The sequence below is a fragment of the Rhea pennata genome, chromosome 13 (genome assembly GCF_028389875.1).
Source record: "Rhea pennata isolate bPtePen1 chromosome 13, bPtePen1.pri, whole genome shotgun sequence".
NCBI lineage: Eukaryota > Metazoa > Chordata > Aves > Rheiformes > Rheidae > Rhea > Rhea pennata.
In genome coordinates this window covers 18,843,278-18,863,904 of record NC_084675.1, presented here as the reverse complement: position 1 = coordinate 18,863,904, position 20,627 = coordinate 18,843,278, and the positions used below count along the sequence as shown (strand labels likewise).

At 36.2% G+C, this 20,627-nt stretch overlaps 1 protein-coding gene across 1 annotated transcript; it reads right to left on the bottom strand.

Moving 5' to 3' along the window:
* Positions 1 to 1,032: 1,032 nt before the first annotated feature.
* On the bottom strand, positions 1,033 to 18,786 carry BCO1 (beta-carotene oxygenase 1). The gene is made up of 11 exons (XM_062586670.1): positions 18,663 to 18,786; positions 15,557 to 15,685; positions 13,728 to 13,857; positions 12,438 to 12,585; positions 11,359 to 11,506; positions 10,106 to 10,326; positions 9,048 to 9,305; positions 7,423 to 7,525; positions 6,234 to 6,328; positions 3,853 to 3,964; positions 1,033 to 3,145 (listed from the first exon to the last, which is right to left on the bottom strand). The coding sequence occupies exons 1-11, from the start codon at positions 18,724 to 18,726 to the stop codon at positions 2,973 to 2,975; spliced, it is 1,581 nt and encodes a 526-aa protein (XP_062442654.1). The 5' UTR covers positions 18,727 to 18,786; the 3' UTR covers positions 1,033 to 2,972.
* Between the last annotated feature and the right edge of the window lie 1,841 nt (positions 18,787 to 20,627).

Here is a 20,627-nt window from a genome sequence, read left to right as displayed (position 1 = left end):
TGCCTGTTGTTATAAATACTTTTGTAATTGCAAGCTCAAGGGAGTAGTGGTTTAAGCTCTTGTGAAAGCTGTCATTGAGCAACCTGGTTATTTAAAAAGAAATGGCTTGTTTCGGTGCCTCCTGCACAGACTATTAAGTAGGAAAGCACGGTTGTATTTCCTTTATTATTATTATTATTCTATATGTATATATATTTAGTAAATAGGTCAAATTAATTGATTTCTGCTCCTTCTGTGTATGTAGGGCAATGAGACAAGGGAATGAGACAGATAATTTCCACTTTGACAGAACAAATTAATTATTATTTTTGGTTATTTGCTCCATTTAATGGAACCTGTTGATTAAAAACAAACAAAACACACTGGTACCAGCTAGAAGGTCATTTGTAATATCTTTGAAGTAATTATATGTATACAAACCTATGACCTGATTTTGTTGCTCAACGCTTTCCTGTTTTTTTGTATCTATTGAAGCTATTTATCCATACTATTTCTATTTGCAGTCACTGCATCTAGATTGTTTTCTGTGCCATTACAGTAACTCCACTGGTTTCACAGCGCTAATTTATGACTTTAATTGGTGCAAAAGACAGCTCAAACCCTTCTGTCCCTCAACATTTCATTCATAGTGAAGGATGTCAGGGAAGCACGGCAAATGAGAGACTCGCTACCATCTGTCGTGTTGCTACAACAGAAAAAAACACAAGCCTTGCAGCCACTTAGCAAAACTTACAGGCATGCCCCCCTGGGTACGTCAGCCTAGAAATGATACTGTGGATTACTGTCTTCTCCTTAAATGTTTCATCGGGCTGCTATTGCAGCTGCTGAGAACATTCTCCAACAAATTTGTGATTAACCGTACTTACGGTCTGGACCACGTTGTTTCTGGCGCAGTAGGACCTGGATTGAATAATTAGATTGGCAAATCTAGATTTACATCACTGTTCCTTTTTTTTTCAGGCTGATAACAAACATACTAATCACACCCTGTGTAATTTTGACCAAGTGAATATGGCACACTTTGTTTTTTAAATAAACTTTAAAAAATAATACCACAAACAAGCTCTTATAGTTTATTTTCTAAATGAACATAACATATTTGCTTTCTTAGATGTTAGATAACAAATCTGATTTATTTTTATGATGGACATTCCCATATTATGTCATTTCTGCCCAATGTGAATTAGCTCCTCAGAAGCCAAATATCTCCTCTATCCAAACTCAGGCAGATTAAAAAAAGAACAGCCCCAGAGCTGATGTCCTTCAGTTGGTACTTTCCCAATGTCAGAAATCATTCTTCCATTTTAGCCCTGCTTCTATGTTATTTATAAAAAATAGAATTAAATTTCTTTTTTAGGTGACAAATTTCTCTTAAATAGTAGTGGCAATATGCCTTGAAAACATCAAAAGTGACTATTTCTGCAGACACATTTTGCTGAAGTGTTTATTTCCATTTTATGGAATATATAAATATTTAAACATCCTAAACTGTCCTTAAACTGTCCTTAAACTCTAGATTCTAGATTCAGACCATGGTGACATTTTCTACATTAAAAATAGGCCGTATATTCTTTATACTTACAAACTGTAAAGATGTAAGCAGAGAAAGGGAGGTACAGTTGTTACAGTGCAAGCAAGAACTGTGGGAGATGCTGGTTCAATTTCTGCTCTGCCCTAAACATTTTATGCAATCATGAACAAGTCACCAAAGGCCAGATTCTCATCTGATGGGTACACAGTAAGTGACAATGGTTGCATTCTGTTTTCTACCTGTAAAAAACAGCAAGTAGCAGAGACACCAGGATGATGGATATATTGAACCCAAATCATGTGATGATACATACAGCCCAAATGAACACCGAGCATGGATAGCTAGTTTTCTTCAACAGTAAAAGTATCTAAAATAGGAAAAAAACAACTTAAAGAACAAGAGCTGTCATTTAAAGCAAAATCCATGCCCCAAATTCCAAAACAGCAGACTGTAGTTTTAGCTACTGAGTGGTTCAGATAAGGTCTAATTTAAGTCTTTCGCTCTCTTACCTAAACAATTTGTTGAACGTGTATATTTAAGTTATGCTAGAAATAGACTCTTCTCATTCATATGCATATTGTTATTAACAAAGAGACAAAAAGACAATTAACAATATTAATAAATATTACCTTCTATTTATCTTTTAGACAGTGTAATCATCTAATTACTTTAAATGTCATATCAGATACTCTCCCCAGGCAAAACTGATTTAAATACAAACTGTTTATAATACTAGGACTCAATACTGCTAAAGTGTTAACTTAATGCTACATAAAACCGTATATTCTATTTCAAGTTATTTATTTTTGTCATCATAAAAAGGAAAAATTATACCATAAAACTATTAGTAAAGCAGATTTTGTAGGCTATAAATTGATGTAGCACCTTAGTATAATACTTAACTTTGGTTATAGTGGAGTTTAAGAAATCAAGCACCAACAAAATGCTTTGCCATGAATTATTAGTATCATAGCAGATAGTTTACTTTGAGGTTTTCTCTGGCAGTGGAGAACTTTCACCAGGATCTGCAGTCTTGAGACAATCCAAAAAAATTACAGGAGCTGCAGACAACATGACTCATGCCATATATCATACTATAAATACAGTACTCCATTTGCTGCAAAAAAAATATATTCTACTGAAATGAAAAATTTCTTTTTAACTTTCTCTCCTATTCCCTGCTCCGCAAATTTTACACAACATTAGCACTTTTCAAAATACTGATGACTCTTTTTTTGGAATAGTTATGGACCAATTGTGCATATCATTATTGTAATAAAAGTTATTTCTATCTCTTATAAGATATTATATATAGTTATTTAGGAGATTATATATAGTAATTTTTTGTCAGAAGATAAGTTTGTCCTGAATGGTGAAAGGCAGATTATTCCACATTCAGTAAAAAAGTTGTCTCAGGCCATATGATAGGATAAACAGCATTTTACTCAGTCTCAGTCTTCACGTGTTTCTCTGGTATAAAGATTCCATGCAGGTCCAGATGCATTTCTGCATTTACTGTGGCTCGACCCAATTCTTTAAATGTTTTAGCATCCAAAACAAGTAGGAAGGGTGTTTTGTTTGGATCAGACATCACAATACAGGTCAAAACAATACCTGTAACATAAAAATGAAGAATTAGAAGGACATACTAGTTAAATTGAACAGAAAAGATAACAGTATCTGGAAAAAAAATCTTGTTTCCTAAGAGTTTTAGGATACAAACTCGAAGTGCCTACTGGATGAAGTCTTGACAGAGTGCTGAAGAACTCATCAGTGGTTCTCTTCTGTGTCCTTTTCTCATCTGTCTACAGTTCATTAGGAAGGAAAGAAGCAAACAAACCCTGAACTGTGTTCCCAGCAATTTTGTTGGCAGCTGAGTTGTGAAGCTTGGGGCACGTCCCTTCAGCTCTTTGTCATCTACCGTTGCAGGGAGTCACCCCAGAACAGAACCGGATAGAGACGACAGGGATGCTTGCAGTGCTGCTTCATGTTCTGAGCTCTAACACTGCCTTCCTAAAGCTCCAGCTTCTCTAACTGCTTGATAAATACCAGCCCCAAGTAGCTATCTGAGGAGTCCTGAGCAGTGCTGTTTTTATTGTTTATAGCTAGCTTGGGAGTTTACTCAAGTTGATTTCTGGTCTACGGGTTGTGTTGTTTTTTGTCTGCAGGAGTAAAATAGTTCGTGCTAGTTTCAATCTCACTGCAGAAACATCAATCACTGAACCAACTTGCTTGTTATAACTGACAACAACAAAACTTCTAAGATTTAATGTAAAAATTAAATGTAACCCCAACTTTTGAAATGTTTTCCTTTTCTTTACCATCATCCTCTTCTTTCGCATCAGGGCTGGGAACAAAAAGGGGCTCAGATGGCCAGCAATGGTCTTCTCCCCAGTGGAGCGTTTCCTTTGTCTGGACATGAAATTTTACAATCTAAATCATTGTGACCAAAGGAAAAAAAAAAAAAAAACAGTAAACCAGTGGTTTATTCCAAAGGTACAACAGGAACAGAGTGCTAGCATGGGGGATCAATGCTAGGAGTTAAGGAGCAACAAGGCATGTGGCATCACAAGAAGGAAACATCTGGAAAATGTTAAACTTCAGAATCATATTTAATGGCTGCATAATCTCAAAATCTTACTTTTATTTTATAGAGATTGTTCTACTATAAAGGTCTTAAAAGAGGCATTGATACTATTTTATTATATTATAATCGGACCTTTCATTTATGGACTTTAAGTATTTTAGAAATACTAGCAGACCATGAGAGAATCCTGTATCATTAGTAACTAACACCCTCACTAAAGAGAGGAAGTGCACAAGGCACAGAACATTTAAGTGACTTGCCCCAATTCACTACAATTCTGTAGTAAAACGGGGAACAGGATTTAAACCTTCCAATTTCTAATCCTGTAAATTATTTTCCTTTTGTTGTTACCTCAGTGTTTATCAACACTGAGGTTTTGTTAAGTAGAGGATACATACAGAGCAAAAGCTCTTAATAGTGATGTGTAAAGACAAAACCAATGAGGCAAGAATTCCACATAGATACTGGTATTAACAGAAGGAACTGAGCACAGATTTTGATCTCTTTAATGGGCCAGCTGCCTGACCAAACCAATTTCCACTGGGAAGACAAGGCATTTTCAGTTCATTTCTGTTACAGCCTTCTCTCTACCCATCCAGATGCAGTTCTATTCTTTTCCCCTCTGAACTTTAATCAGAAGAATACTTCCATACAAAAATTGAAGTATTCAAATTAATTTCAACCCATGGAAGAATCTGAATTTTCTCCTCTAACTAAGACAACAGCCATTTCCCTGATAACCGTTACCATCATACATGGTTGTTGCTGTGCTTGCATTCATGGAAAAAAAACCTTCTAACACCAATTTTGATTATATTTAAGTCAAGCAGGGATTATCTGTACTGGAAATCACAAACTTGCAGATTTGCTTGAGCTATTGTCAAATGTGCTGCAATAAATTTTCTTGCATCATATAGAAATCCAGCTTTATTTCATAATCAGTTGTGATAATTATACACAAGAAGCAACCGTGAACTCAATTTTACTCTGCCTTATAGTCACTTCTCATGGAACAATAATTATTAAGTGCAAGTTTGTCTCTACAATACTCTTACCTTCAGTTAATAATGCACTGCATATTAATCTAGTTAATAATACATTGCATATTAATCTGTTAGTACTCTAAGCTGTCTCTTGAAAAGCTGGCATCATGCATACAGAAATGATGCATTTGCTTTCCTCTAATCCACAACTAGTTCTCTAGCAAAAGATAACACTTTCTAAAAAATGAGATAATTCTTTTTTAGTTGGGTTTCCTAAAGGAAACAGAAAACTTATTTAATACAGATGTATGTCTGTCTAGTACTCCTGTTCCTTTCTACTACTCTTTCCTTGGTGGCTTTTGACACAGTAACAGAAGCTCAGCCCTATTTAGCAGAGAAGTGGAGGTCTCAGAAACCATTGTATGTATTCCAACAGCCTTTGTGGAAATATGAAAGTGGGTAAGGAAGCCTGAGTTTATTAGTGCTTCTTGAGGGAAATGGTGCAACATGAGCTTACTCTTATTAGAATTTCAACAATTCATACTTCTCTTCATGTGAATAACCCAGCAATGGGAAAAGCCTTGATGGAAACTCACGCACTACTGAATGCCAGAGAATCCAATTTCAAGACACTTCGTAAGACAGCAGTCTTCATTTGCTCTGCTACTTATGGAACTACGTGTTTTAACAAAATGTTCCAGATTTTAAGCTAATAAAATTAAGAAAAAATGTCTTATACTGGCTGATAGTTTGACCCAGTGAGACTATTTAGTTTGGCCCAGTGAGGTTGTTTTCAGTCATATAGTTAAGGTAACATGTATGTCCAACTTTTCATCCTCCTGCTTTCAAGTGCTAAATTTATGAATACAGTATTTAACTGCACTGTTGTCCTGTAGAAGCTTTAACTTGTTAAAAAAAAAGGGAGGGGGTTGTTTCTAGTACAGTTGTGTTCAGAGGAGAACCAAGATTTAGCAGTTTCTGGCCAGAGACCCACACAATTTTAATTTGCATATATTACTGCAGATTAGGATATATTTGGGGCCAGACTGATAAAGCAGGTTCTACTATAACTGCTTAAATTAGATTTGTGTTCTATAAATATAGTTCCTGGCTTTATAAACGTTAATTGTACCTTTGTAGGAACAGGACTCCACTGGACTTCTGTTGCAAAGACGTATTTGTATTTCTTGCCATTATAGTCATAGTTGATGCGAGGCAGTTCTATCCCTGGGTAAAATAAAACTCAAGACTTAGAAACACAAGGGAAAAGAAAAAGATTAATTGCATATTTATGTATGACAATCTTCAGGAAATGTTGTCCTACGAAATACTTTAGCAGCATTTAAAATAGGTGTTGAACAGATTTGGTATGTATTTCTAAAAAGCTGAAGATGGATATTAACGCAGCATGATTAAGCTTGGGTTGTGACTTCAAAAAATGCATTCTTAAGGATTCATTATACTAGAAATTATGAGTACTATATTTCATTTTTTCATAAATACATGAGATTACTGTTTTCATATATACATGAGATTACAACTTCAAAAAAAAGCTTAAAATCCACTTTCAAAGGCAGTCTTTATAAAATACAGCACATCATAACTGAAGTTACTCTTTATAACAGGTAGATTTAACTGAAGTTACTCTTTATAGTAGGTAGATTTGCAAGCCATATTAATGGTTATAAGATCAAAGTTGGGATCCTATATCAATACAAAATTGATTTAATTTCAAACATGTCAACAATTTCACCTTTGATAAACATCTGAGAGATGAATTCCTTGAACTTCATTCATTCAAGACTACTAGGATGATCAAAGTTCTGGGATTTTTTTTTCGTAATCAGTATTTGCCATATCCGTGACATTCTTTGCAATTTGTCCTCCTTTTGGCTTTGCAGTCATCAGTTAGAATAGAGAGATCTCAACAATTTGCATGCTTAAGATCTCTGTCTTTGACGCAATGATATTTTAAACTTTTTAAATATAAGTGTTTCTAGAACTGGCGCACCATTATCAATGTCAGTATCAATAATTCATTTATGCCCCAAATTACGATCTTGATTTCTGCATTCTGCCTGTGAATCTTTCCTGAACTACTGTGCAAATCCAGGGTCTTATATTATTGGATAGACTCAATGGAAGGAAGTAATGGAAGAGGAGAAAGACATCATCAAAATCTACACAAAATATATTATTTAAAAGTTTCATTTCTTTTAGTTTTAAGAAGATCTTACATATGCCAAACAGCTATTAGACAGTATTAGAATGCACCTATGTGTAAGAGGATATATTTGAGAATTGTTTAATGAATGTCTCACCTTCACATAATATTTCAGGCTGGCAATAGATGCTGCCATCTTTTTCTTTTACAGCAGTTGCAGTAGATGGAAGTGTGACTAAATTAGAACCTACTTCTGCATCCTGAAAAAGACATATGCTGAAAACCTAATGTGTTTTTAAGAATATGCTTCTAATATAGATTTTTCATGAGGTTTGATATTAATATCTACATTTTGAGGATTAAACAAATAATACAGCTTCAAGAAGTTGCTTCTTAATGGCATTTACACTGTAACATTAGACTTTGACCATTTCATTAGAAATCTTGTTCTATGATTTTAACAGGGCGTAGCTTAATCATTTTGAATCACTGTGATCCTTTACAAAGGTTTATGTGGACATGGCTAAAAAACACAATAAATGGATTACATAGTTTGTGAATTTAATTTATGAAGGTGGGTTTAAAGGAGTCGAGTCAGATATCAAATTCACACTAAAAGTCATCAGAAGTTATGCTTTTGCACCTGCTACAAGATCAAATGCAAAAAATAGGTGGTACACATTCCTGTTTTCAGTTTGCCAATATCTCACTCTAGTAATATTCTAAGTAAGCACAATATGAGGTAGACAGCGTATGTAATAAAGTGATGCTATTTTATATTGCTAAAATGAGTAAACACCAGTATTTCTTTTAAAGAAAAGCTACATTCATAGCTTGAATAGTACTTTCTCAGTACACTGTCACTGAATACTTAAGATTGCAGTGTAAGTTGGATATTTGGTGTGATACAACACATTGTCTGACATTGTTACATGATTGTTTTTGAGACATTAACAAAAGCAAGATTCTAGGAAATAGTAAGAAAAAGTATTATCCATTCCAAATGCATCAGGCAGAAACTTGCCAAAGTTGCTGGGCAATATAAATTTTTCCTGGCAAACAATGATGTAAAGTGATGTTTTAAATTAAACTGAGAGATAAGATCTTTCCTCTTGCTGGTAGATCTCACATTTAAATGAAATCTTCTAATTTTAATGAAGCTATTGCAACAGTTGGGAGTGTGAGTACATTTTATACAGGTTTCCAGTAAAGTGGAAGAGACCGATTACTCAAAACCTCATGCATGCCTTGCCAATCAACATCCAAGGTGATATATCTGCTCATATTTGATAGATAAGATCTTTCCTCTCGCTGGTAGATCTCACATTTAAATGAAATCTTCTAATTTTAATGAAGCTATTGCAACAGTTGGGAGTGTGAGTACATTTTATACAGGTTTCCAGTAAAGTGGAAGAGACCGATTACTCAAAACCTCATGCATGCCTTGCCAATCAACATCCAAGGTGATATATCTGCTCATATTTGATAGAATTTTACAAATAATCCCACTGATAAGAAAATTATATATGCTAAAAATATATATGCTAAAATATTCTCCATCACGGAAAATATCAGAACCTAGATCCACGTAACGCTATGTCTAACTGTTCAATGCCATTTCTCACAAAAAGCAAACAAAACTCCTACATACTTTGTGAACATGTTATTTTCAAAGAATCAGAAATTTGCACACAAGAACTGACAATAAATAATTCACCCATTACATTAATGTATTTTAAATTACTGATCGAAGAATGGATAAAAAAGCCATTTTCTTTCTACCTTGTCATACTGCAGAGGAACAACAAATCTCTTGCAGGTTGGCACAGAGGTAAGCTTGGTGTTTTCTTCAAAGTCTTTATTTAAGTTTTTTAAATAGAACGTATCATACAGGCTATTGTCTGCATAGGCAATAACATCAAAAATAATATGGCCATCTTCTTCATAAGCATTAACATGGTGATAAAGCACCATAGCATCAGTATAAAACTTGGTGGACACATCCTTTTTGGTCTTCTTGTCTACAAAGTGAAACCAAGTCTGAAATACAGCAAACAAACTGATGTTTAAAACCATTCATGAGCAACAAATAGTTACTTCATAGAATTTTTATTCTACTACAAGTCGTCTATGATCTAGTGCATTGTTTGTTTCTACTGAAGCTTGTTAAGAATTCAGGATTTGCTACTAGAAGACAAGAGATACTAACTTAAAGACCAAAAAATGTAGGAATGTAGAAAAAATGTAAAATGAGTTTAAAGCACTTCTTCACCTTCTTGTGTTTGGGCTGGTCTGAGGATTGAAGTTTTGCACTAAAACTTGGAAAATTCCCAGCCTGCTTTTAAGCTGCATCATTCTGCCTCAGGCCAGAGTCTTTGCATGCTCTCCACTGGTACCCTCCGCCCCAACATGCCCTATGTATTGATAGCCATAGCATGTGGAAATAAGGTCCTCAGAAAGCAGTTTTCTTCTTCAGTTTCCACAATGAAAGACCATCGTTTTGTTGGATCCAGGGAATTCCACCAACCTGGCTTTTCTATCTGATACCATGGATCTAGAGCAGATCTTATCCACACTATTTTCTGTCTTGGCCAAATAATGCCAAATAGTATTGTCTTTCTCAAGCACTTCAGAATCAGGCATTTATTTGTGAAATTTCTGGATATGGGGATAGTATTCAAAAACATACAATTTCTAAAAACAAAAAAAAGTACAGCATGAAAGTGAGGGATTGAAGAAAAAAGTGGGATTACTGAAATTAATGAACCAGATGAAAGTCAGAACAGAGTGAAAGCGTTTATTGGCCTGGCTAGCTCCGTTGTCAGCATTAGAAAAAGTACCTTATCTTCCTTATGATAGGCAAGGCAGGAAGCCCAGCTCACACCTCGGATATAAGCAGTTGCCATTTTGACAATATCTAGTTTGAGTGGCAGCTCTATGAAGACAATATAATTTTCTGTGATTCCAAAGCTGTGGTAGTAACTTGGATGTAGAAGAGAGCGAGAAGGAATGGAGCACATCACTTCCAAGTGTTTAAAACAAGATTTCTTCTTTTCTTTTTCTGAACATAAACAATAAAAATAAAGTATTTATACTAAATTGCAAGCAAGTAGTTGTGCTTGTGTTACTCCCACATATGGAGGATATTCTTTCAGTTGTCTGCCTTTTCCCATTATGAACATGTCCCTTTCCCTCTTGCAGAATTAGCAGCAAAGTTTGGTCTGAATGAAGCCAGTAAGATCACAGCACCATACGCATTTAGACAGAGACCTCACGCCTCAGTATTTGATTCCATTGGCTACTGTCTTCAGAAATTCCAACACAGAGGATAAAGTTGTTCAATTAAATTAGCATTTTTCCAAGGGACTCAAATGGCCCATGGGTGTGAACTTTTTGTTAAAAGATGTCCATATTTGATCTCTATTGACTGTCTTTCAGCCCCAGATAGAAAGGCTTAATGATGAACTTATCTTTCAACTATGAAAGACCTCTTGATCATTCAGGCAAGAGGACAGACATCATATTAGCAGCTGTTGTTAAACCAAGAAAGTTAAAGAATTGTGTTGTAGGGAAAAGAGCAAGTGATCTGCTGTGTGAAAAAAATAACAGTATTTCAGCAAGGCCTAGCATAGGCCAGGTTAGTAAGGAATGAACTCTAAATCAGGTATTATTAGGTATTATGCTTCCCTATTATTGCAGTATCAGCATTTTAAAGCATTTTTATTTATAAAGAAGAAGTAAAATTTACGACCTCCAATTATAAGATACTGCCTGATAGAGAAAAGTGTTTCTGTTCATCCTCCATCAACACATCACAATACAGGGTGGAAAGCTACAAATGGAGACAAACTCTTTTAAAAGCAGTGTTCTTCCTAATGAAATAGCCTGCTTATGTAGTACTTAATAGGAACATTTCTAACAGCAATTGCCCAGACAAGCTAAGCAGTTAAATTCATTAAGCTCACACTAGGTTAACATTAGGAAAATAAACACAATCGATTTTTAGAAGACTTGTATCACAACCTCTCAAGAGGAAGAAAAGAAGAAATTGCTAACGAGCTTCTAAGAAATATTGATAGCAGTCCTGTCTTACCTGGCACAGACGAAGGAATCTTAAATAAAATGTATTTTGTCTTTCCTTTATCAACTATGGAAGTACCCATGTTGAGAACATTTCCAGCACTGTCATAGTGCGGGTGAGAAGTTGCCACATTTACAGCTACATATTTGCTATAGTCAACCTGGCAAATGACATAACAGGAGGTATTAGAGATAGCTAAGGAAAAATATTGAACACCACAGGTAACACTATGCAGTCCACTAGCTTTCTAGTTCTGGTCAGCCTTCTGTTGGTGCCCCACATTCAAAAAGGCTCGAAGTTTAAACATTTAAGTCAAATGACTTAAGCAGCCACTCAGATGATTTCCTAATTTAAGGCTAGGACAAGTTATAGAATCTGAATTACATTCATCTCTCCCTTCTAGCTCTGTAACACAACAGAGGGATTGGCTAAAGAAGTTACTCTGCAAATGCCCATTCCATCCTGAATGCAATTTATTCAATAGGGCTGTGAGTCTAGCAATTTTCTAGAATAAAAAGATTTCTTTTCTCTCTAAGGCTTGGAATTTTACTCAAACTGTACTTCTTGCTAGAAAAAAAAAAATCAATGCGTATTTTAATATGTCAAGATTTGCTTTTAATAATTAAGTAATGTCTTGCATAAGGTACTTGAAAAGTAGTGATATAATTGACCTACTGAATTTATTGTTAATCACTCGGTTTGTTATAACGGTAACTATAGGAGCATAAAAATGAGAATAATCCAAAATAATCAGATGTCTGTCATAAGCACGAGATATGGCATTATGCCTGCAACTTTGTGAGATTATGTACAAATGAAATTGCCAAAAGCCCGGCTTTTCCCTCACCTGCCTGAGATTTATACTTTGAACAGCGTAAAGTACGTGTGAACTCGTAACTCCTTCAAAGATCGATATCTCTACTGTCCCACTTTACCATGATTTCAAAAAAGTTGACTACGTCAGCAGCGAAATAGTAGAAGAAAAGTATCTTTCCAATTTTGTGTTCAGCCAATGTTCAAGAGGCCTTACGAGTCAGTCTGAAATTGTACTCATTAGCACATAAGGAACTACAACCGGCAGTCATTTATACCTTCTCTAGTGTCTCCAGAGTCTGTGGATTAATTTTCCTAATGAAGTTAGTCTCACTGGTAGCATAAAAATCATCCCCAGTTTTCATAATGTTGATCAGGCAGTTGTCTGTGAACTCAGGAATGGTGTGGGACAAGTAACAGAAAGCCCTGTACAAAGGCAAATTTTGAATTGGTTCGTTAGTCCTTTGGAGAAGCAGAAGTTTTACTAGTTGGTACCCTGTACCAAGCAGCAGTCACCGTGGGCAGTGTGGGCTGGGCACAGTGGCAGGGTAAGGGAGCTGTGTCCATCCCTTCCCCGCTGAAATCTCTTCTGGCCCCTCTTACACTCTCCCATGCAAAGGGCTGGGGTGGAGGTGATGGACATCCTGAACAACCCTAGCCTGCACTATGACCAAGGACATGCAGGTGACCGCTTTTCCATGCACACATGGGCAGCCACATCCAGTCCTGCCGTCAGCTGTGAGATATTTAACAAGGATGGACTAATTACACACTCGTCTGTGCAAACATTTTGAGAACTGGCCTAACAGTTTCTACCTAAAAGCTAGTGGTTTTTTCAGATATGCTTTCACAATGGATTCATATACTCCTTTATGGTATATTTTTGTTCCTAGTGTTACTCCTTATCACAGTTATGATTTCATATGATTTCTCATACATACGCTCTAATCATTTCTAAAGGTCTGAAAGAAACTACTGCAATGACCCCAAGTGTTTCTGATTTTGAACATAACATTACTTCAGATACCTGTGAGTGCAGTTCTTCAAAGCACTGCAAACGTCTACAGAAACAACTGAGATTTTTCATCACTTTCTTTTTTTTGGTAAAAATGGACTTTTAAAAATTAAGAAATTTCTTTGTTTTTTTCAGTTATGGATGATTTTCTTCCTTTTGCTGAGTAAACTTTGCACTTATTCCTTCCCTGTCTCTTCATCTTTTCCTTCCTTTCTTACTGCTTCTCCAAAAGTTTAGTATTTATAAAATTTTGCGAAACACTTAAAAAGGAAAATATTTGCTTTTCCAAAATTACAACAAAATTTACTTGCAATACTGAATAAAAAAGGACAAAATCATTGATCAAATCGATCAAAAATATTTGTCTTAGAATAGACCATATAATGCCTGGTTCTGTCTGCGATTCAGAGAGATAAGATATCTCTTGGCCTCATCACTGTTCGGCAATTGAAAGTTTACCATATAAACTTACTATTTGTAAGTATATGCAGAAGGTAAATAGAAAGATATCTGTGTTGGAGAGAGAAGTAGATAGGAAAAAAGCATTGCTTACTTGGCAAATATGTTTTTGCATGGATCTGGATAAGCCATAGTTCCAAACTCAGACACCACGATTCTGTTTGCTTCTACATTGCAATTGTATGTATCACTTCGGAGATATTTACTTCTGTAGTAAACTTCACCTGACAAAGGCCAAACAGGTTTCAGTCACATTTCACAGTGAGTTCTTCAGAGCATTAGCACAGACAAAGTCAGAGAAGGAATTTCTCTACCAGATGTCCTTCAGCTAAGGAAAAGCTGCAGTAAAGCAAGCTCCGCTGTGCCCCTGAATCCCTGTTTTTTAAGGCTTCTTCCGCTCTGGAACCCAGCACTGTGCTTGTGGCTGCTGAGTCAGATAAGCCAATACTTCAGTTTGTCCAGCTTCCTTGTTTGGTTTAGGGAAATGCAACATCCTGACAGTTCAGATAACAAAATGACTGGTCATTTCTTTATAGGTTATTTTTTTAAGGACATAGCGCTGCATAGGCAAGTACTTCCTGCAGCTTCATTAAATGCCCTCTACCACAGAAATGGAAATGGAAAAATAAACACTAGTAATGGAGGATGGCAGGAGTAAAACACAGTTCCTGTATACACAGCGTATATACAGGTATATACTTTTTTCAACAAGAATCACAATGTAAAACATCCTGCCTCACACTGAAAGAGATGAAAGACAAAAAATGCTTTAACTGAAAAATTTACAGAAAATGATATTGTTTTGGATAGAGGAGATGTCGGTTTTCCCTCCATGAGGCTGTCAAGTAGGAGGACTGCTCATAAGGGTGCTACGAATACATAAGTGAGGTTTGGTTTGTGAAGTGACACAGTGGCCTGGTTTCTCTCCTGGTAATTGTTAGAGCTCCAGTCAAATCCCAGAAGAGGAATGCTGGTCTGCCTGAACACAAAACTAGGTTGTTCATCCACAGTTGGAAAACCTCGGTATATTATGGTACTTCTGGCTGATGTGGTTTAAAACAAAGGAGGTTTTTCTGCTCTAGGTGCAAAGAAAAGGCTACCCTGCTGTGACTGCTCAGAGATGGCTGAAGGCTATTCTGCAATCCAGACAGTGTTGAACTTTGGCACTCCAGGGAAAAGGGTAACATAATGTATCTCAGATAACAGCACTGGAGAGGTGCTCCTTTTGCTAGTGAGAGTGATGTGTGAGTGAATGGTTAGAGACACTCTCCCCAAAGCAAGTTACCCCCTCACACACTCCACTGCACAGATGAGAGGCAAGAATTAGCTGCGGGATGCAGTGCACTGCTGGAGCAGCAAATCTTACCCTCATTTAGCATAGACAGTCAGCTGTGGTCTGGCTTGCATGACTTACTTGCATGACCTGAAGCTGGCCTTAAAAGAAGTAACTGTTTCAGAAAGGATTACTCCTGCATCACGATCTGGCCCATTGAACATCCACAGCACTTTCTGTACCATCTCCTTTCATGACAGGAGAGAAAAGCTGTAGTTGGAAGACAGGGATGTTTCTGAGAGATCCTGATACCCAACAGCTGCCGTTCTGTAATGGTCACTTGGAGTGACTGGACATCTGAAGCAAATTAGAGCACCTCCAGAATCTGGTGACATAGGAAGTTCATTTATAGCCCCTTTGGACATTCCTCTCCTGAGGTGTGCACAGTCCTTCCCTCTCAGAAAGAAGATACATGAAAATGCTCGCCTATCTCGACTGGCAACTCTGGCAGACTAATCAGCCAAATAGAGCCTACATGTCTTATTTTTTGACCAAAAAACATTTTAATGATAATAAAACTCAAATCCAAACTAGCAACATAAGACACCAAGACGTGGGTTATTAAAGTTTTTTAATGTGCAGCAACTTACCATTTTTAAATGTAAAGCTATGCAGCAGAGCCAGGCCATCAAACCAGTGGTTATATTTCATGTCTCCTATCATGTGCATCCCTGGGCCATTTCGGAGAAGTGTCCCTTGCAACCAAGTAGGCAATTCACCTATAAACAAAAAGGATATAATAGTATTTATTCATTTAGGTGATGAACATGCTATAGGACAATTTTCCAAAGCACACAGACTTTACATAGGCAGACAGACTATGGCTGTTAAGTCAAGATTTTTAAGAGCATATAGTGATTTTAGAGTTTTGGCTAACTAAAATATGACCTGCTCAAAAACATGGCACGAGTAATATTCTATATGAAGAATATGAGATCGCTGAAATGTCATTTGCTAAATATCGGGAAGTAAATAGAGCTAGATCTTTTTTTTTCTGAACTCAATAATCCATTTAAACCCTTTTACTCATACCAGGAAAAGCTGCGGCTTATCAGAAATAAATATATTTTATAGGTTATATGACTTGCATTGGCCTTCAATACATCACTTTAAACTTTAGGCTAAATGAATTCCAGTAACAATTTCATTAATCAAATTATACAACATAATGTAGTTTCATTTTGGCAGTGCTTTTGTGACACTAATTTTATTGCTGGTGTTTCAAACAGAAATAAAGGATAGAAAATACTGAAAATATGTAAGTCCTCACAAGGTTTGAATACAAAACATTCCTCATCAAATTCCTACAAGAAATAAATTAAGTTACCATTTGACACACACAGTAACAAAATTCAAAGAATATCATTAGGCTTGCAAAGCTGCAAAAATTAAATATTGAGCAACTTTTGCCTATTTATATGCCTTAAAATACAAGTGCTTCATTTCTTGTCACTTCTCTTTCTACAGTTTTCTGTTATTTGCAAATAGAACACTGTAATCTCTGCTATTTCTCCAACACTACAGGTAACTGCAATGTAGTGAGTGTGGTCTTTTGTGCTCCTACCAATGCTATTTATGACTGTAAATCCGTGCAATACACATGAACCGCTGGTCATGTCCCAGCAAACCTTTATGTTTGTGCTATTGCTTAATTTGGGCTGACTACATGTGGTCTTGCTGCAACCATTCTTTCCTATCACTCAGCAAAAATATAATACTTCTGCTTCATTTGAAGTCCTGTATACTGGCAGAATTTGAACCCAGTAAAACTGTCCTCTGTTTAGGGGCATATCATTTGAAAAAAGCAGGTATTTCTGCAATTCAAAGAGTATCTTGCAGGACCTGAGGCTAAAAATTGAATGCAGATTATTTCTCTGTATCAGAATAAAGATCAATCATAGAATCATAGAATCAGTAAGGTTGGAAGGGACCTCAGGAGATCATCTAAGAAGTTCCGGGACAGGCCAATAAAACAATTCACTAGGAGACATAAATAGGGAAGAAAGTCTCCCTGTGCACAGGAGATTTGGTGCAGCTTCTGAAACTTCTGGTGTAATTTTTACACCAGAATTTTTTTACTCTTCAGTGTAATTTTTGGCATTAAAAAAAAAGTAGGATAAAAAGCATGGTGCAAAGTGGCATTTAGTAAACGTTTCAGATGAAAATTCATTTCCGCAGCAATTAAGGATTTAAGAACTTCTGTAAATCACACTGGGTACTGATCAGCATCTTAATGCACTTATAGCTTTAAAAGTCTGGGCCTAGTATCTTTTTGCCTTAGACTTTTATGTAAAGTAGCAATAATGATACTTTTCTGTACTGCCTAAGGTCACAAAAGTGACACAACAAAATCCCTAAATATTTGGAAGATCATTAGCTACGATAGCAACGGAGCTGTCTCATACAATAACATGGATATACAAGGCTTAGGGAAGCAAGAGTTAAACTATGACTGACGTTAGCAGTATGAGGTCCTATTTGCATGTACATATTGAATAATAAACCAGCCAAAATACTGGCAGAGCGCAGAGCTAGCTAAATATTTACAGAGATCAAGCTTCCCTTTGGTTTTCAAAATTGGTAAATGGTGAATCGTCATTAGGGAGGAAAGAGTTCTTTGTAAAATTTATTTAATTTCTGAAATATGCAGTCTTTGCTGGAATAAACCATTCTTCTATACAGATCAGATATGATAGATGGTTTTGGTCAAAAATAATTCCAAATGTTACAATACTAAGTTTTCTCCTGGAGTGAAAAATTTCAGAGAGGCAGAAAAACACCCCAAATTAAAAAACAAACAAAAAAAACCCATTCTGTCTGACTTGAAACAAAATCTTTTCAAAATCAGCAACCAAACTGAACAACAAAGTCATGCAAGTTGTAATTGTTGTCCTTCCAGTTTCCTACTTGGGAAGTGACTTTAAAATTGATGCTATTTCATGGTCTATATGTCAAACAAAACGCAGCATATATTTGTTCTCAATAGGGGGAGCACAAATAAAAATAGGGGTTCTCAATAAGAAATCTCTCCTTTAACTATTTTTCTGGCAATTTGTCTTTAAAAAATACTCTTTGCCTCCCCTTTCTGTAAGATAAAAAAGCAACGAAAGTAGTAAGCAATGTAATGCATCCCTAGAAGGGGCACTTTAAATCATCTCCCTGGAGGATACCTGCATTTTTTTTTTTACAGATTACCTTCTGAACTGTCTTCTAAGAGAACACTGTGGCATCAGTTACTGCTGCTTTTCTGTTTAGATTTACTATCGCTAAAAAGTTCCAGTTTTACCGATGCTTTCCAGGAAGCATGGAAGAATGTGCTCAGCTGAAAGAGCAAACAGAGAGGGTAGTGAAGGGTTACAGAAAGGAGAAACCGAAACTCTGAACAGAGCTTGGGGGAGGAGGTGTCACCAGATTAAATCCCTAGACTTAGTCCCTGGCCACCAACTTCAGTGAATCCTTTTCAAACAGACTTTCTGGAAAAGTAAACAGAAATTCCCATAAAGTGAAAAAAACTCCCACAGTTAGGGGCACAAATAAGATCAGAGAGCTCAATCCTTTAAACAAAATTCACTTAGTTTTTTCACTTTCTCAGCTTCCCTTTTCAGTGTTGCCTTGAGTGAAAAGGCGCTTCAATATTTACACATTTGAAAACACCAAAGTACTAACACGCATTAGAACAGATTTTCTTTCACTTACCTTGCACCTCAGCTTTTATGGGCTCTGGATGCTCTTCTTTATTTCTACCAAATATTGTCTCCATTGCTCATGTAATTAAAATGTTTCCGTGTCCCCTGCCCAGCTGCTCCTGCTGTCCTAGTGGTCCCCTCCCGTCTGGGCTAAGAACAGCTCTTTCCTGTTACATATAAGGATAAGGTCAAAGTGCACTTCTAGCTCCTGGCGGGTGGCTTATAGGTTGACAATTTATAACAGCCGATCTTTAATCCCGTACACATACACTATAATTCTTGCACTTTCTCATTAAAATTAACTCTTTCACTGTTTCAAAAGAAGAGCAAGAAAAATGTAACTCAGTTGCCTTTTTTGCTCAAAATAAGCCTATTTCAAGCAGTCACGCACACCCAAGGAGTCAGGAAGAACGAATCTGAAACCTCACCTTCAGCATTTCAGATAATTTTCGTATATTGTTTAGGGGTGCTTGCCTCATTTAGCAGACAGGGAGAGAAATGTAAAAGAAATCTCTGCACACTGAACTGGGCTTTTGGGGAGTGACGAACATTTCAGAGCAGGGTCTCATCCTCTCCTTTCCATCCTGTGGAAATTTAAACTGTTTTTTTCTGTGAACTAACGAAATACCGTCATTGAACAGTCATATCTGCTTTATTTCGTTATAGACAAGCTGTTTTAGAGTGGCGCATTTTGAGTTAAACATCTTTTCACATATAAACACTGTAACATATTCTCCCATATACGACCTGAAGGCACAGAGAACCTAATTATCAGCGCTTTGGAGTCTGTATGTAAGCAAGGCAGGGATCATTAAAAATAAGGGGGATTTTTAACTTCACTGCTTTTGTTTCAAGATAAGTTACTTAACTGAGTTCAATGTTGTTAGTTTTAAAATCCTCTAGGGAAAGAATTATTTCAATATAAAGCATGTGATTGCAGAGCAAATCATAGGGTCCACTGAACATGAAGGATAAAAAGATTCTTTGCACAGTTATATATTACACAATTTTATGTGAGGCTGCCCGAAAATCTGTGGGTTTTTTTTTTCAGCTAAATCACTGTTGTTCCCAAAATGTTTTAACATCGCTTCTTAAAGGTGACTGATCTTTTATACATAGACCTATTTATTATATCTAAAACACAATTTATGTTACATATGACTGCTGTGACTCACTTGCTACACAGATATTTCGCTCCTTTCTTCCTTACCTATTGTCTGTTTGATGGCTTATCTTCCCCTTGGGAGAGCTTCAAAACAGGATGCATTTTTCTCTATTTGGAAATACTGACAGAAGCAGGAGATAACAAAAATAAGGAATCAGATAAAAAAGAAAATATATGGATTCTGCTAGAGTCTGTAATACTGACAACGAAACAGCAGGATTGATCCAGGATGAATATTAAGGCTGAAAGAGATGGAGGGGTTAAATTTCACATAGGTACACATACACAGATATATAGAAATATATATTCATAAATATGCACATCTATATACATATATATATATATACACGCACATATATACATGTATGTATATATACACGTATGTAGAGGTTTTGGAAACACAGAGTCAAGTAAGGGATTTTTAAGCAATACCAGAGCCTGAAGAGGGTCTGGCAAGAAAGCTAAGTCATCTGATTCTTATTTCCACTGAGCAATGGAGACATTTTCTCTATCCATGATGTTCTGCTTTGCCTTAACATGTTATTTTCAGTGTATTGTCATCCACTGACATGACCATGGCTCTTACCGCTGCAGTTTTAATTATTTGGTCTGTGCTTCCCTAACATAGAATTCTGTGCGTGGTCTAATTTGTAGCAGCAATAAGCAGATTTCCAAACAGAAAGCAGGCAACAGAAAATGTTACTTAAAAACACTTTTGCCTTTCTTCACCATGACTGTCCATTTAGCTTAGGTTTCATCCAAGATAAGATCACTGGAAACCTTGCTAAAAGATGTTTGAATGGAAGAACA

Coding starts and splice junctions, on each gene's coding strand:
- BCO1 (XM_062586670.1), bottom strand. CDS start 18,726: ATGGAGACAATATTTGGTAGAAATAAAGAAGAGCATCCAGAGCCCATA. Junction 9,306..10,105: donor CCTATCATAAGGAAGATAAG/GTACTTTTTCTA, acceptor GCTGTATTTCAG/ACTTGGTTTCACTTTGTAGA. Junction 7,526..9,047: donor TTCCTCTGCAGTATGACAAG/GTAGAAAGAAAA, acceptor TGTCTTTTTCAG/GATGCAGAAGTAGGTTCTAA.